The sequence below is a fragment of the Alligator sinensis genome, unplaced genomic scaffold (genome assembly GCF_000455745.1).
Source record: "Alligator sinensis unplaced genomic scaffold, ASM45574v1 scaffold611_2, whole genome shotgun sequence".
In the NCBI taxonomy this organism is placed as follows: Eukaryota; Metazoa; Chordata; order Crocodylia; family Alligatoridae; genus Alligator; species Alligator sinensis.
The window spans coordinates 1175900-1194110 of record NW_005841869.1 but is presented as its reverse complement, the minus strand read 5'-3'; the positions used below and the strand labels follow the sequence as shown (position 1 = coordinate 1194110).

The 18211-nt window shown below is 47.5% G+C and overlaps 1 protein-coding gene across 1 annotated transcript in view; it reads left to right on the top strand.

Annotated features, from left to right (window-relative positions):
- The window catches only part of TRAF1 (TNF receptor associated factor 1), a 27923-nt gene extending 23403 nt beyond the window's left edge, over window positions 1-4520 (top strand). The window contains exon 12 of the mRNA XM_025193546.1: window positions 783-4520. Within this exon, the coding sequence (XP_025049331.1) occupies window positions 783-1001 (219 nt within the window). The 3' untranslated portion in view covers window positions 1002-4520. The remainder of the gene's footprint in view (window positions 1-782) is intronic.
- Window positions 4521-18211: the final 13691 nt, after the last annotated feature.

Genomic DNA, 18211 nt, shown 5'->3' with positions numbered 1-18211 from the left:
CTTTCCGTTTGTGCCAAGACTCCCTTTGTGCTCTTGGGCAACTCCACATTTCCTTTTCCCCATTGACACAGGCAGCTTGATCACAGCGACGATGATGAAGAGACTAGAAACAAAGCCTAAATGAGGTTCTGCTTGCTGCCTTAACGTTTGCTTTGGGGTAGCACCAATTCTGCAAACCCTTCCTCCAAACGGCATTACCACCACCAACCGATCGGCCAAAGCAAATACCGAATCAAAGTTCATAATTCACGTCACACTTAAAGACCTGTTTTATATTTCATCTTTTAAGCTGAACAATAGCAAGCTAATGACCAGGAGAAATTCTACTCCAATATTTAGTTTGTGTCTGCTGCGTGTTTGCATGCAGTGAGCTGAGCTGTCTCTTTTGATTCCAAACCACAATAACAGAATTAATGTATTGGCCTTGACAAAACTCATGGTTTGTTTAAATTGTTGGGACATAGGGGAAAAAGTCTACACCATGTAATTCTCCACCAAGGAAGAATTTCTGACTTTATTTTATTTTGCCAGTGGCAAAGTTTTAAACATTTGATCTGGGAGCCATTATAATCTCCCTCGTGCTAATTAGCTGACCTTGCATCCTAGGAAACATTCATTTTCGTTGGCCTTCAGTTATCACTAGAGCAGCCAGCTGTTTCTGCAGAATGTTTGCACTTGCTGAAAGGTGCAGGGTCCAAATGCCTTAAGGCCTCTGACTGCATGTCTTGTTTTGAAATGCAATAAATTATTATTTTTCCTTTCTTCCCTCTGTTACATTTCAGGTCACATTTATGTTGCTCGACCAAAACAACAGAGAGCATGTTATTGATGTTTTCCGTCCAGACCTGAATTCTGCTTCATTTCAGAGGCCAGTGAGCGACATGAATATTGCAAGTGGCTGCCCTACATTTCTTCCTTTGTCTAAACTACAGTCACCTAAATATGCTTATGTCAAAGAAGACACCATTTTCCTTAAATGCATTATAGAAACAAATTCATAGGCCCTGAAATCGGGGTACTTATTAGTATGCCCCATCAGAGTCTGTTTAAGGACTGCATCCAGCTTAAGTCCAAAACCCAGAGAACTGGATCCTGCGCTCCATAGAGGTCACCTGCATCAGCTGAGGATCTGTCCATTCACATTGTCTAGTGCTGCCAATGCAAGTTGTCCTGGAGCATCTTTTTGCAGGTGACCAAAATGACTCAAACCAAACTGGTGTTGGCAATGAATTCCAGACCAAGGTCCCAGTCAGCCTTTGCACAAGGAAATGTGGACAGACCGTCCAGCTTCTAACTAGAAGGAGGGTGCTGGAGACATACCAGCCTGCATGGACCAGGGCTCTCGCATAGGCTTTGGTCTGGCTGAGGGTGCAGAGCAGTTTCTCTGCTTCCCCCATCCCACGCAAAGACCCCTGCGGTTCTGATTGCCCAGCTGGACCTCTCCATTGTTCATTGTCTGGTATCCTTGAAAGCTGCGAGTTGTGGCCAACCATTCAAAGCTTATATTCCTTAATGTTGGATGCTTTGATTGTTGTTATTTATTTCATACCTGTATTTATATGCACTGTGCCCTGTGGGACTTTGAGCGTGTCTTGTGAATGCACCTTGGCTTTTCCTAAAGGGGGTAGCTTGCTTCTCATTCGGAAGTGGGCACCTCCTGTGTTACCCACCTTTCCCATTACGTTTGCAGTCCCCCCAAGGATCCCAGGGCCACCCGTTCAAGCGCCAGCTAAATGACACCTGCAGCTTCTTGTACAGTTTTCAGTCATTTCCTGAAACACCTCAGACAACATTTGTTCTGTCTTTTTTTTTTAATTATTATCCGTCTAATGTCCTCTGACAGGGTGGCCTTTGTCTGGGTCATGATCGTCTTAAGATGTTGAACAGGGAAGAACCATTGCAGCATCTATGGCATTTATTTTTGCCCATAAAGGTAAAGAATGAACGCAAAATTATTTTGCAAAGCAGCTAAGGCTGGGAGCTGTCATCTGGATGTGGTCAGGGTTCAAATACAAGCCTTTACCCCAAAAGAAAGCTGCAAGCATGCTTTTTTGTCTCCAGTCCATTCTTTCATCCTCTCAGCTTCCCCTGGCTCCTTCCCCATGGGAGCACCAAAAAAATTGGACCCAGCATGCTGCAATCATTGATTAAATCATCAGTTGTGATCCTGATTGTCGTCGGGTCACGTATCCTGTCCCAGTTACAGTTACTCCCTGACAAAAGCAAACTGGCGATGAAACTCTGAAGGACGGAGTGAGAGAACAAGAAGCAAGAAGAATAGTTAGCATGGCAGGAACAGGACAGGCAGTAATGGCTTAAAACTGATTCTGTGCGAGATGAGAGAGCCTGCAAATTGGCAGTAGGTCACAGAAGGATGAAACAGATCTGCGTGGTTGTTGCAATGCTCCAGATTGAAACGGTAACTCCTGATCCATTTAGATGACTTGAAAAGCCTGGTACTGCCATGAGGGAACCTCCTCACTCCATTTGAATTCCCGTAACATCTGACTACGAGGATTAACCGTTCACTGCATGGGTTAGAGTAGGTGCTGGGAAGTCTTTCACTTCCCCCTCTCTCAAAGGCAGTTGGATCGAGAAATGTGAAGGGGAAGCCTGGAATCATAATGTATCCCAACAACCTGTCATTGCACCTGAAGTCTTTGAAGTATGTTTGGGGAGAAACATCAAACCCTGATGCTCAGGGTATTGAAAATCAGGGGTTACTGATATCATTTGGTGAGCGCTTGGGCAGAGCAGGAGGCTAGATAGACCTTTACCCAAAGATCTTCTCTTGTGTTGGCATCTGCACCACTTCCATGAACTTTTCAAGACAATGAAGGAATCCCAAACTAATTATTGCAATGTAATAAGCCACGATGGATATGGGAGATGATGTTTCCAGTACTAATGAAGGGGAGGAAGATGAAGTGGCCTTTTGGATGCTAGGGAGAAAAATAGGTCTTTTTTGTAGAGAAGAAGAGAACTAAGAAAGCACACTGGGATAAGCACATTAGAAAACACTGGTGTATTTTGTTAGGAAATCTGTTTGCATCCTCCACTTCTCAGTGACAAGCTGCACGGTTGTGAGTAGCACCTCTGCATTTATCACGCATTCATTGGTGAGTCTAATGGCAAGTGAGCGTGACGAATAAATTGCAGTTAGCCCATCAACAGTCCTTCAGTGCTTCGCTCCAAAATTCATAGCGCTAGGCTAATGGCTTGCAACTTGTAAGGTGCCATTGCGTTGGGGTTACCCGTGGCTGTGCGACAGATTCAGTATGTATCTGGTCAGCGGGTTAGATCATCAGGGTCCCTGTTAGGTACCAGGTACTGATGGGGAGTGTGACATGAATGCTGCTCCCTTGTTCTGTGAATTAATTGTACAGGGAAGGTCACTCTCAGCAAATTACAGGCTTTCCGGATTTGAAGTAAAAGATGAAAGATGTTCTGGAGCTCTTGTGGAATGGCCTTTTTTACTTACAATAAACCAACGACCCTGGTTTTATACGTGGGACCAACTGAAACAGCGTAAAAAGAAAAATAGATTGTGAAATAATGTCTGGAGATGAGCAGTGCCTAAAAAACATGTCAGAAATGTTCTAACTTTCTCTGTAGCTTCCTGAAGAAAATTTGAGCCATTTAATTCTAAGGATGGATTTTAAAATCCACACTTTAACTCTTCACAGCAAATAGGTATCAAATCAGCCATATATGAAATTATCAAAATATGGAAAACGATACAGGCAGAGTAATTGGCCTGCAACAAGTAGGTGTGTGTGTATCCAAAAAAAAGGGGGGGGGCAGGTGGGGAGGAGGCAGGGGGAAAGACAGAGTCTGTACTGTAGCCCCCAGTGTTGCAATGAGATTAGTTTGCTGGATCAGAGCCAAAAAAGTGAACCGGTTTTATAACATTGGCTTATTGATTTTACTCAATGACAGCTTTTTCATGCCGAAGTATCTTTCCGTGCCGTGCTGGAAATCCAAACACCACCATATTGTGCCCAGCACATGAGAAGTAGAAGGTGAAGCTGCTAGTCTGCCTTGATTTTTTTGCAAACTAAGTGAAATGCAAACTGAAGGCAAATCCAGCAGAACTGGTGGGAAGCCATCCACTATTAATAACCTGAAGTGCTATTGCTTACAAAGGAGCAGATTTCTCAAATCTTATTTTTATCTTGATAGTGTCCTTTTAAGTAATTGGCTGTAGCAAAATATCAAATTTCTAAAAACAGTGTAAACAGATAGCTACCTACCTAAGCTTGTTCAGGAAAGAACTGGGTGTTCTTTACCATGCCTCTCTCTTTATCTCTCTTCTTCCAGACTTAATATTTTGCAGACATGTTCAAATGTTCTTTTAGGGGCAGCAAAGTATTTTTCCAGTAATATGTCAGTCTGTACGGCCATCGTGAAATAATATGTTTAAATAATTGCTTTTTACAGCTGTTGTTTTGGCAAGCAAAGTATTTATTGCAGTCATTCGTATTCTCTCACCATTTATTTATTTCTTAAATAAAGCTAAATAACCTCAGAAAGATTTGTGTAATGGTTTACAAGAAAAATAAGGGACTGCCCAGCACAGATCTTGCAACAAGTTTGTTATAAACACAACTCAGCAGGCGCACTATCATTGCTTATTTATATGGCAGTGGGATCTGGAGGACCCAATGCTGACAAGCATTGCACAGGCACACAGCTACAGATAATCTCTGCCCTGAAGAGCCTACAGTCTAAATAAACCAGATGCACAAAGGAAGGGAGAAAGGGACGTTGTCGTCTCTTCATTTTGCAGGTGTGCAATTAAGACACAAAAAGATGCAAGTGGTTTGGCTTGCCCACGGTCATCCAGGAAGTCGATGACAGAGCAGAGAACTGGACCCCAAAATGTGTTAGGAGTCCTTTTCCTTTGCTTTCATGACAAGACCATCTTTTCCTCTCTGCTGTGAATTGGTCTGTTGGTGGGGAGAGCAGTATAGTCCAACAGGGAGTGCATATATTTGCTGGATTGCTGAGTAAACTGGGATGGGTGACTTCCTACCCCAGGGCCTTGCACCTTCAGCATAAATTTGTTTAAATATTAGAAGGAATCAGAACTCATTTCTTTTAAATTAAAATTAAATACATTAAATAAAGCAATTGAAGATTTTTTTTTGCGCAAAGATCTAGTTGATCTAATAAAAGATACCACTTCTACCACGACTTCTGATTTCTTTTGCCGCTAAGCCAATATGGCTACAGCCTGGATACCTTTAAATATTAGAAATCTTTTTATCCTTGCATCCTAGGAAAACCACTGAATCTTTTGTTGCTCTTGTCTGCATTTTGCTTGTCTGGAGAACCCACCAGCATTTGAGGTTATATCTGAGGTGTGACAGCCTAGGTGTGAAGTTCAGTTCCTGGCCATGTCAAAGAAGTGATGGAGGGTGATTCTGTAGCTCCTGGTCCATAGGAAGGTCTCAGCATTCACCCCCTCGCTCTCTTGTGGCTGGACCGGTGATGCACATCTTATGTGTACATGGCCAAACTCAGCTCTGGTTTTCAGTGCTCACTCTGCATCTTGCCCTGCTGCCCGTCCCTTGTTATGGGTCAGTCCTGCATGCCAGCTACTAACTTCTGCAGCAGTTTGACCAGGTAATTTCCTGTGCTGAGGCTGCTGGGGGAGCCCCCTTGGCAACTTATGCTACCAGCTGCCACTGGAAGCAGGAGTCAGCAGTGTGAGCAGAACTGGGTTTAGTCAGGACAGAGTCTGCTGCTTTCCTCCTGCAGGTTTGCAGAGAGGGGGCAATCCTCACCAGCTCTCCCGCACTGTCCAGCACCAAGCACCCAGAGCCCTGCAAAAGGGCTTCCACAGGTAGGGTGGGGAGAGCATGCCGTGGAGGAGTCACGGACCCTTTCTGTGCATCTTGCTGAGGTGCACAGAGGAGCAAGGGGCCTCAACTTGGGCAACCCACCCCCTACTCTGTGATGATGAGTGACTGGCCTCAACAGAAGGGCAGCACTGGTGCAACTTAGGGGTGGGGGGGTGGGATCTGGCTTGGAAGGGAGCTCTGCCTAAGGGAGGACTGCAGGATTTGCTCTCCCCAGCTTTTTCAAACCTCCTTGCTGCTACCACAGGCTGAAGGGGTGTGGGGAGCCACAGGGGAGGGGAAGGCAGTTGATCCTACACGAATTAATGCAGATTAAGATAGTGGCAGAGCTCAGCCTGGTTGCTATGGGAGTTTCAATGGCTCCATACCTGTGTAAGCCCTCCCTGGCCCTCACTGATTAGGAGGCTGCTTTTGCATTGGGGCTTGCTAATAAGCTGCTTTTATTTATAGTTGGCTGTTTATTTCTCAGGGAGGGCTTGCTACCTTTCTGCTGCTTTTAACCTTTTCTATAAATGTACACGTGCTTCCCATGCAGAGCAGGGCAACTGTGTGCGAGAGAGAGGGACAGAGTGAGTGTGTATGGGAGAGAAAGGAGTGTGTGTGTGTGTGTGTGTAGGAAAGAGAGGAAATGTGTGTGAGACTGACAAAACATGCTTTACCGGGTACAGAACGGATGCTCTGAGATGTCTCTGCCCTTGCCCGCTATGATTTTTATTACTAAAAATGAAAATGATTTCCCAAATAATATAAGCAGTGAGTGTTTCACTCGCGGCAGGAGCTGAGACTTCCCCGAGACAGAAGACTCAGTCACACCGAAACAGAGCGGGCTGTGAGAGCAGAGCCGTCCCAGCTCAGCTGAATAAATACACCGGGGAATGGGATCGGATGTGTTGGGGATTGTCTGGGCCAGATTCCACCCTGTCCTGCCCCAGCATCTCTGCTGGATCCAGAAAGTGCCTGGAAACGGGAGAGGAACCTGCTTGGGGAAGCAGCACAGGCTGGATCCCACAAGCTCCCCTCCTTGGATGGGGGCCCGGGCAGGGTTTCGGAGCCCCTGGCAGCAGCTCTTTGCATGTTGTGCAGGGAGAGGTTGGGGAAACTTGGATCCAACCCTAACCAAAAACTTGCCCAGGGCTCAGCCCCAAGCATCCCTCCCGTCTGGCAGGGGACAGCCGCTCTGGCACTCTGGATGCTTTGCGTATGCTTGACCACATGTTCAGCGGCCTTTTTCTCCAGAAAGCCCACAACTCTAGCCCATCTGCATCGCACCGCAGCAGGGGACAGTCTGCCCAAAGGATCCTGAACCTCTGGCCATAGGCACTGAAGCAGTATCGCTCATCACTGCAGCATCGGGGGACAGGACTGACGGCCCCATCATGTCTGCTTCTAGTCCGCACAAAAAGCCCAAGAGGTCACTGAAAGAACATGGTGTTTTGTGACCAGATGAAATTCATGCCAGTCTCATCCTTCATTATGACACATTAGCGCTTAATGTGTCATAACTTACCATAACTGAACAATATGCTAAATGTGTGTGTGTATATATGAATACGTATACAAATACATATGTATAATGTGTCTGAAGTTTGGGATTTGACTTTATTTTTCTGAAATTCAGTGATAATTTTAGGTTACTCTTCAATACGGTTTGAGTTTTGTTTTAATATTTATGTGTTTTGTTTTTTATTAGTATGCATGCCGCTCCCCCCACTCCCAATGTCCTTTTTGGCATATGTGGCTGCTTGTAAGTATTGTGTTGTTTTGATTAAGACTTTATTAAGAGACATTTACAGGCTACATAAGCACACTAGCAAAACTGAATGGCTTGGGGAAAGAAGATGTACAGAGCAAACGCAACGACACACATGATCTGCCTTGGTGACTTCGACTGCCAAAGGAGCGCAGCTTCATTTTCTGTAGAGGTGCGCGTATGCCTATGACACGGCTTTTTATGTTTCAATGGGAAAAGAAATCTCATGACAGTAACGGACAAGGTTCTTGGGGTAAATCTCATCTCTTTTATAAATAGTTGGACAAATTCTTCTTTGCAAGCTGTCGGGTATAAATACCCTTCATTAGGCTGAGGAAGGGTATTTATACCTGACAGCTTGCAAAGAAGGATTTGTCTAACTATCTAGTTGGTCTAATAAAAGATATCACATTTAGTTTACCCGAAGAACCTCGTCTTCCGATGTCCTTAGAGCAACACGGCTGCATCCTATACCCCTGTATCATGACAGTAACTGGATTTTCCGCCCCGTTTTTATGATTTTCTTTTCCTCTCCTTTCTGGATGGACTGTTACAACCTGTTCTTCTTTTTCAGAACAAATCCTGCCAGGACACTTTGGCTTTAAAAAACCCCCCAAAACAAAAACGAAAACCTGACGGACAATATTGGAAATGCAATAGCTTGAAGCAGACATGGTAGGTGTAAAGTGTCTGGATGTCAGACTAATATTTGCTACAGTTTTCCAATATCCTTCCCCTTGGACATGAGCAGTGTCAGGGATGGGTGGGTTCATAAATAAAAGGTGATGCTAAACACCCGTGTCTGGAGTTGTGGGCGGGAGTCCGGCTTGCTCAGTTTGGTGTTAATCTTTGATCTGAACTTGGATGCATTTTCCATTAATTATCTGGAAAAGGGCACACCACTTAAATGAACGGTAGAGCTGCTACCAGTCCAGCCGGCGGTAGTGGTGTGGAGACCCATGCGGACACAATCCTTACACAATACAAAAGCTAGAAACATGGGCAGGAAATAACAGAGAAAGATTCATCTTTCTAACTAAACAACCAGGGAAAAAATAACCTGATAAGGTTATTCAGCAAGAGGTGGGAAAGGGAAGCACCGTTGCTAAAATAAGGTGGGGACCAGGACATAGAAGGGAGTACAAGTGCCTTGGAGGTATAATGGGCCTGGAGGAAGAGGAGTTGCTAGAGATGGGGCATTGGATTGGGGATGGAGGTGGACTAGAAATAATGCGATGAAACAGAGAGGTTGAGCAAATATTAGCTGAAATGCAGCAAAAGCCTCTTGGCAGGGAGACGGCTCAGTGGATGCTTTTCCCGAGGCAGCGACTCGGCTGGCTAATGTGCTAGGAAAGGTTCAGCCAGGCTGGGTGTGCCAACCATCTGTCCCACCCCCAGCTCCCACAACCCAGCGTGTGTGTGGGTGCGTGCGAGCCCCACGCCCCAGTAGCAAACCCTGTGCAGTCAATGCAAGATGTAGCGTGCTGCTCCAGGGGCTTCACCGTCCCTTCACGTTGCACGGGGTTGCAGGGCTCCATTAAAGGCGGACTTTTTTAATCGCTGTAATAAGAGCTCAGCCCGATTGTTTTAGGAGGCGCTGCTGAATCCTCGGATGGGATCGCAGCTGTGCAACCAGAGACGTTAGCGTTATTGGCCAGGCACCCCGAATCTTAGCCCTTGGGCTAGTGCGAGAGATCCATGGGTAGGAGGTCGGGGCAGGATTATAGAGCCAGCACATGAGATGTAGAAAGGAGATGGCAACCGTAACTGGAGGATGCTGCAGATTACTGAGAAACAGTTACTACAACTGCTGGGCCACGGCCCATCTGCCACCACCACAGGCTTGCCTCTTGCAGCAGAGAAGGGCTCTGTGCAGGGGAAAGGCCATTGGGAGGGTCGGGGCAGTGCCCCGGGGCCAGCACCATCTGCGGTACCAAGACGTGGGTGGGAGTAGCCAGGAAGCCGGTGGGGGCAGGGCACCAGGGTGGAGGGCTGAGTCTGTTTTCTGCACCCGGGGCCCAGGCGCCTCGGGACCAGCCGTGCAAACCACATGGTGCAAAAATGAGTCAGCAAAGGCTTGCAGAGCTCTGCCGCTGCCTTTCTCTTCCTCCCTCCTTTGCTACTTAGCTGCGTATAAACGACCCTCAGGAGTGTGACCTGGCAAAAATCGAGCTGGAGGGGGTAGGCAGGGGAGATTGCCTGGGTCCTACGGGGTTAACTTTGTATGCTTTTGCTGTATCTCTCTTGGTGCAGGTCAGACAATAACCCCAACCCCAAGGGCCGGTTCTGGGGGGAGAGAGACCTGGCTCGGAGCCGTCCGCCCCTTCTGCCAGGCGCCCCTTGGCCTCTCCATCCGTCCCAGTGGACAAGGGCCCCCTTCCCCTTTTACAGCAGGATCAAGCTTTCCCTGCAGACTGAACCCAGCCCCAGCAATTATTAAGAATCGCAGCACAACGAATTAAAACCAAACAGCAAGAGGCCACAAGCTGCTGCTCGAGACAGCGCCTGGCTCCGGCATTGGCACGTTGTACTGCTGACTTCAGTGTTCCTAGCAAGTCCCTCCGTACCTTGCTGCCGGCCCCTCAGTCTCTCTGCGTCTCCTCTGGAGATCAGCTTCCCTTGCAGCCCATTATTTCCTTGGCTTTCCAAAGCTCCTTGGCTGCTTCACAGCCGCACGCTTTGTGTCAATAGGAAGAGTCAGGGTTATGTGAAAACTAAGGTTCAGCTGACACGGACCTGGCCTTTTTTCAGGCTGTAACCCCAGTGCCCTGGCAGAGCGGGGTGCGTCTTTCCCCTAGTGAGCAGATGAAAGTGTGAAGGGGGCTAGAGGTGTGTGAGCTAGCCACCTAAGCACAAACCCCTCCTGACACCAGTGGGAGCAAGGTCCCATCCCTAACCCTTATTCTCTCCATCCTTATATTGCCTCTGTGTTAGTTTTTATATGCAGCACCTAATCGTAGCTTTGCTGGGGGATCGTACATCAAGGTGGGCTGCAGGGTGAAGTGCTGCATGTGCAAAGCTGACTTTATAACTGATTTATCTTAAAGAGGATGGCAGGGACTGGGCAAATTCATCGCCCAGGGGCTGGTTATTTGGGGAGACTGCTTAGGGTCCAAGGCATGAAGAGCCTCTTTTCACATGTTTCTGTGGGAAAGCAAAGCATTTATTAAGGTGCATCTCTGCCCACCTGTCTTAGTCTGGCTCTCGGGTCTCCGCCTGCAGAAAAGGTCTGCCTTCAGCATGCAAGTTCAAAAGACCCCGACCCTTCATGAAGTGGGCCCAGAGGATGTTCAGGACCACACAGGATCTGTTGTTGCGAGAGTACTGGAAATGAGTGCGGTGGAGGGCTCGCACTGCTCGTGGTGTGGTGCTTGTGTCTGCCTTGCGGTTTTGACATCTCTCTGGCCTTGCACAATAGAAAGGAGGAATCCATCAGCCTGTAGGACATCCCCAGTCTGCCTGCAAACTGAAAAGGAGTCTTTCGGCATCCAGATGTGAGCCTGCTCTGCAGACACGTGATGACTCTGCCAGGCACGTAACCTACTGGCTTCAGTGAAGTCACTCCAGATTGACACTGGTGTGAGGCACCAGGGTCCGTCCTGCTGATTAGGCGACGGGCGAGGGCTCAGGAGTTCTGCATTCAGGTCCTGGTCCTGGCCCTGCCAGAGACCTTTTGTGAGACTTCGGCAAGTCCTTTGATTCTTCTTTGTGTCTGTTCCCCATCTGTAAAAACAGAGTAATAACCCTACCTTTCTCTGCCTGGTCCATCTAGGCTTTAAATTCCTAGGGTAGGAGACTGTCACTGATTTTATACAGCACCGTGGGATCCTGTTCCTGGTTAGGGACTGTACTTGCTACTTGATTATAAGTAATATTCATGATGGCATGTTGCTGACAGAAGATTTCAATCAAGGAATGTAACAACTGGCCAGAAAAGCATCCCAAAATTACCTCCAAAAAGCAAGCTTTTGCTGCCTTTTCCAGGAGCAAAGGAATAGATATTTCAGTTTTGAAATGTCCTTTTGGAGCCACGCTCAGGAACTGCAGACGTGTACGTAACATTTCTGTGTCACAATTATGTAACGGCTGCATTAATATAAACCTTGCACAGCTGTGAGAACACTTACAAGTTCTTCAGTGTCTTATGCAACTGCATAAAAAGCACGCAAAGAAAGTCAAGTTGAAAAAAAAAATGGGCATGGATTGAATTCATATTAAGTAAACAGTTAAAAGACATGAAATCTGTTGCCTAAATGGTCTTCCTTTATAAAAGGCACAGCTGGCATAAAACAGCTGAATGTCAGATTTAACTACGCTGGATCTAATTATAACCATACCTTTGTAGTGCTATGCCCTTCGGTATATCATTTACCTTGCTCTGAAAGGATTCAAACAAGAACTAATTCCCCCTGTCCTGTAGTACATGGAGAGATGTCTGCAGCATGACCATGTCCATATGGAATGCATTGAGCGGTGGTGCATTTCAAATATGAGGTTGTGTTTCCAACTGTTGTTTTCCTGGAACAGATTCATGATTCTCATCTACAAGACCTCAGTTCTTCTAACTTTCTCGATAAGGAAACCGATTACACGGCCCAGCAAAGACGCTGACCTCCAGGCAGTATCAGGTGCTAAACAGTCCGACAAATCACTTGCAGGGGGAAGATGAGAATTTGTTTAATCTGGATCAAACTGATGGACGTAGTAAAACTACAGTGAGAGAATTTGGATAGCGCTGCGCAGAGCCGGCTTTGCTACGCCTGCTTTAATTTCTCTGCACGCTGACACGTGCAAATGACATTACTTATAACCAGCTCATTACTGATGTGATGGATCTTGCAGCTCTTGAGGCAAATGCTATTTGCAGATAGGTTGGACCTGTTGAAAGGTGCAAGAGAGAGTTGAGAACTGGGACTTCAAGTGCTCGGGGTCTCGCACTTCGGTGGGAACAGAAGCTCCTAACCCTGCAGCATCCTGCGTTTCACTCTCCGAAGGACTGATCCTGCACTACTGCAGGTTATTTGTACCAATCCTGTCTCAACCCGGCTTTTGGTTTGCAGTCGGCTTCGTGTTTGAGGTTTTCAGTCGCTAGTGCAATAGTCTATGCTCCGGTTTCCAAACTGCTGGCCAGCAGAGAACTCCTCCTCTCACTCCCAGTTTCACAAGGGAAAACATTAAAAAGACGCATGCTGATTTCTAAGAGGCTTTATGAAAGCATCCATCAAACCAGCCCTACACTCGGGGCTGTTCTGAGCCAGAACATCTTGGGCTCTGATGCTGCAGACTGAATTCACTCTTGCAAAATGCCTCCTGCGGAAATCTCTGGCTGTTCTGGTTGTGTAAAGGCCGCGGGTGCACATCCTGCTGCTGATTTGTGGTTGACAAGGCAAGGCAAAGAGAGGGCCAGGGGCTAGCCTAGGCTTGGAGCTGGGAAACCTGGGTTCAAGGATTTTCTGTGTGACCTCAGGTAAGTCGTTCAGCTTCTCCGTGCCTCAGTTCCCTTTCACAAGAGGCTGCAAGAGAGCTTTGCTGGTTCCCAGGTGCGTCATGAGTGTAGATTATGAAAAGTGTTGAGGGACTTGGATAGTGTGGTAGTGGGACCTGTATAAGTAGCTAAGCTGCACAGAAGCTTTTTAATTTTCACTGAACCTCCCTGTGCACCCATCCTTAATTCAAACCTGCTTCCAAATGCCGCTTTTATTGGGAAATTCAATACCAGTGAGTGAGCGCTGCACACAGCATGCATGCTTTAAAGCAGTCTTAGCCCCATCAACTGTGCGGTTCTCAAGCAGAGGAAAAAGAGAGGGATTTCCAGCCCTTTGCTTTATCAAGGATCCTGGGTCACTGTCTAGTCTCGGTGTTACTGAGCCGTCATGTTTTTATAGTATACCAAGTTTCTTCTGTTCTTTATTTACAAAAATGCCCATTCTGCTTCTGGCAGGCTTCTTTCAACACATGCCTCATGCTGTCCTTGGCTATTTCCATCCTCAGCCGTTCCACTATCTACAGGTGCGAGCATGGTTACCCCAACACCTCCTTCCCTGATGCCCCGATCCGGCTAGCACTGCAGGATCTGCACATCCCTCTTTCCTCTGGAAGGTTATTATCCTGGTGAGTCTCCAGACATTGTTGGTACTAGAGTATTTCACAATATGCTTTTTAGAAAACTGCTTTTCCTTTGCCCCCCTCCAAGCACCGCCTGGAAGTGCAACCAGCACTAAGATTTTGTTCCAAATGCAGTCTTGACTTAGCTTTGTGAGCATTTAATGGCTCAGATGCTCAGGTGGTGAACATCCATCTAGCAGCATTGCTTCTGGTAGCATTATGCTGATTTATGCCCACTAAGGATCCAGCCTGTTATTTATGAAGCTGTTGGGCTTTGCTCTGCCTCTCACCTGTGTCTTGTGCCAGTCCAATTCCACTGATTTCATAGTATCATAGTGCTTAGGGTCGGAAGGGACCTAAATAGATCATCAGGTCCGACCCCCTGCCCCGGGCAGGAACGGGTGCCGGGGTCATATCACCCCAGTCAAATATCTGTCCAGCTGAGTTACTCCTGGATAAGAGAGAGGAGAACCAAACCCTTTCAGAAAATACATGGTTCTCCCAGAGGATCTCAGGAGTAACTGGTGTGAGATCAGCATCAGGTCCCGCAGAGCATCTGCTCTTCTCAGCTCCATAGATAACAAGTCTTTGCAAATAAATAATTTTAAAAGGCCACAGGCTGTGTTCTTCTCCCATGTTGTTGTAAAACAGGAGTTAATCCCTTAAAGCCTCTGGAAATACATTGATGCAAAGCTAACTGAAGTGGGAAGGCAATTGGGCCCCTTGCTTTCAATAGCATTACACCTGCGCGATGGAGGAGGATTGTATCCAGAGCAGCAAAGCTTGGGTCATGTTGTTTTTTCCAAGCCCTTTTTTCCTCCAGAACAAGGGGATTTGTGCTTCAGAAAGCAGCTCCATCCTTGCAAGGCAGCACCTCACTGCCTTGGCTCTGCTATCCCTCACTGCTGGGGAGAGCAGCTCTGCCTTGTCTCCAGCAGCGTTACGCCCACGTCCACCAGCAGCGACTTAAATCTGCAGTGTAGCAGATGTGACATCATAGTTATTACCATAGCAACAGACTGTGATGTAATAAACCCTGGTAGAATAAACAGGGCGGAGCGTATAAAAATCTCCGTTTCTCGAATGGTCATTAGAACAAAGCTCTGATCCACAAGTGCTATAAATAGGTCACTTTTGGTCGAAACAAGAACACCAAAATATAATAAATTAACAGTTGCGATTCCTCTGTAAGAAGGAATATGGTGCAGGCTGTTCTGTTTAACGCTGCGGTGACTCGCCGCTAATATATTGTGACTCACTGCAAATTTCAGACATTTGCCTGCTTTAAGGATGTGTCAGGAAAGGAAAAGCTTTTGGTGGAGTAGGAATCTCGCCTGGTAGGGGATGACTGTAGATGGGGGTACTGCAGAGATGGTCTCCAGGTCCTCGCAGAGTGCAACCTAGAAGGGGAGAGGGAGAATTTCCACCTTCTTGCAGCCCAGTTTTGGGGCAGTAAAGGGGCACTGAGCCAAGTTCTTACCCCTTCACAGGTGAGCAGGTGTTTAAACCAGTGCAAAGCACTAGCAGATCAGCGTTCTGCACGTGAGTGTGTCAGGGCTTGGGGGAATTGGCTGTGACCAAGTCCAAGCAGCACACACCTTGGCACAGATAGCTATGGGTGGAAAATGGAAGTAGCAGGGGGCTAGTGTCATTCACGTGTAGCAGCCAAACTCCGAGTACCGGAGCCAAACCACTTAATAGCTAAACGTGGAAGCTGCACTCACGTCAGAGAGACCCTTCCCGTCAAACTCCTGACCATGACATGGAAGCAAGTGCTCTTTGGGCAGCGACACTTACTTGAAGGATCTGGACAAGAGACTATTGCAGAATTGACATCTGTATTTTTTGAATGCATACATATTTTTACTCAGTTCTCGGGACATGGCGGTATTCAGTTTAGAGAATAACCTTTCATTGTTATCTACTGTTCAGGTTGGATGTTAGGAAAAGCTTTCTCACTAGGAGGGTGGTGAAGCCCTGGGACGGGTTGCCTAGAGCGGTGGTGCAATCTCCATCCGTGGAGGTTTTACGGCCCAGCTTGACAAAGCCTTGTCTGGGATGATGTAGTTGGGGCTGGTCCTGCTTGGAGCAGGGGTTGCACTAGATGTGACCTCCTGCGGTCCCTTCAACCCACATTTCCTATTTTATACTGATAATATTCCTTCTACTATAATGGTATTAATACTTGCCTATGCTATAGCAGGGAAATAATTTGAAAACAAGGAAGAAGAGGTTTTATTTTATATACTGATTCTGAGATCCATATTTTTTTTCTCATCTTGCCAAGCCTGTTCAGGCTAGGAGAAGGGAATTAGTATTACATAGTTTATTGCTTTAGGTTATTTTGTGTCCATTTTGTATCCTACAAAGCAACCCCTGTCTAAGGACAGAAATATTTATCCTTTGATTATGATGGTTGTAAGGAGTTTCTTGTCTCTCAAAAGAGCTACAAAGAGGCTATTTGTGAGGTCCTAAAAGTGTTTCTGAATTGCAAATTCTGTATTGCGGTGCTGAAGTTGCGAGTAACATGCTCCATCTTTTTGACCCCTTGTGTTGTTGAGTCTTAAAAAGTTTTAAAAAGTGATTGATCATTAAGAGCCTTGAACTCTATTTTCCCCTTTCTTTGATATTTTTCTTTGGCGAGGTGTTTAGTGGCCTGTAATGTAGCTGGCAAGGTTTATAGTTGTGAGACAGCCTGGCTGTGACCTGTTATGTGCTTTGAGAGAGTGAATTATCAGTACCTTTTTAACTTGGGTCTAAACAATTTTAATAATTATTTTTAATTGCTTATCTGTCAAAGGGTCGAAACACACCGGATATGGTGGAGAAAAGGTTTGACGTTTTATAGATCGGTCCTAAGAAACGGCAAAGAAGTGGCATTTCACCATCGCGCCATTTTAATGATTGCCTGGGGGAAAGACTTATTGGAACTGCAGGCTTTTTTCGGCAATGCACTGAAGAATGCAATATATTGGAGAACAACTCATTAAGGTTTTCATCTGAAGTCAATAGTGTCACCTACCGATTTCAGTAGGATTTGGAACAGGCCCTAAATGAGGAATCGGCTTTCTGCTCTCTGACCAGGTGTGAAAATATTTGTCTTTTGACAGCAGTTCCTAATAAATCTCAGCGATTTTGTCCCAGCTGTCAGAGCAGCAGGACAGTGGAACCGCCTGCTTAGGGAAGGTGTGGACTGGGTGGTCTTTGGGGGTTGGACTGGACGATCCTTGGGGTCTCGTCCAACCCTCAGACGCTGTGACTCTTCTTGGTATTGACCACAATGAGTCTATAAGACCCCCGGGGTTTGTGGACTGATATTAGGATGGAGGTTATACCCATTTTAGATCCAGGGGCTCGGGGCTGTGCACACAAGGGACCGACGAGGTGTGTGTCAGCGTCGCCTCCAGAACGGCCCGGCAACGGACAGCTGCAGAGGAGTGTATGTGCGGAGCTGGGCTCGAGAGGCATTTTCAGTGTTCGGTGACGTGCCCCGAAGTGTCCCTGCAATGCGTGCTAAGGTTGGGCACGCTCAGGTCCAGAGAGCAAGGGCATCGCATGCGAGACGCTTGGGAGGGGGGCTTCCCTCACGCTGGCCCCTGGTCGCCTTGCTGAGCAGTGCCTGCGGGACGAGCTGCGGTCGGACTCTTCTCCAACGGGGGGACCCTTTTTGGACCCCCCGCCCGAGCCCCCTCCCCATACAGGTTTGTGTCACGGACCTCAATGCTCCTCTGCCCTTGCTTTAGGGCGGGGAAACCTGTGTGCACCCGTTTCCCTTTTAGCAAGTACAGTGTGTGCACGTGCATGCGTGTGCCCACAACGTGTATGTCTCCAGATGCTTGCACGTGTGTGTGCATATGTCTGCATGTGTGCATGTCTGCACATGTGCACAGCTGCATGTGTCCACACGTATGTGCCCGTGAGCACGTGTGCATGCATGTCTGCACAGCTGCATGTGTGCATGCTTGTGTGCACATCTGCATGTGTCTACGCCTGTGTATGGCTGCCCGTGAGCACATGTGCATGTCTGCGCAGCGGCATGCGTGCACACGTCGACACAAGTGTGCAGACCTGCCTGTGTGCGCATGTCTGTACATGTGTGTGCATCTGCAGGAGTGTGTGCACACGTCTGCACGTGGCTGTGCGCGCACAGCTGCATGTGTCTACACGTGTGCGTATGGCTGCCCGTCTGCACGTGTCTACACAAGTGTGCACAGCTGCCTGGGCGTGCATTCTGCACGTGCGTGCACACCTGCACCCCCCCTGCAGACCTGCCTGTGTGCGCATGTCTGTACATGTGTGTGCATCTGCAGGAGTGTGTGCACACGTCTGCACGTGGCTGTGCGCGCACAGCTGCATGTGTCTACACGTGTGCGTATGGCTGCCCGTCTGCACGTGTCTACACAAGTGTGCACAGCTGCCTGGGCGTGCATTCTGCACGTGCGTGCACACCTGCACCCCCCCGCACCGGCGGGGGGCGGGCGCGGGCGCGGGC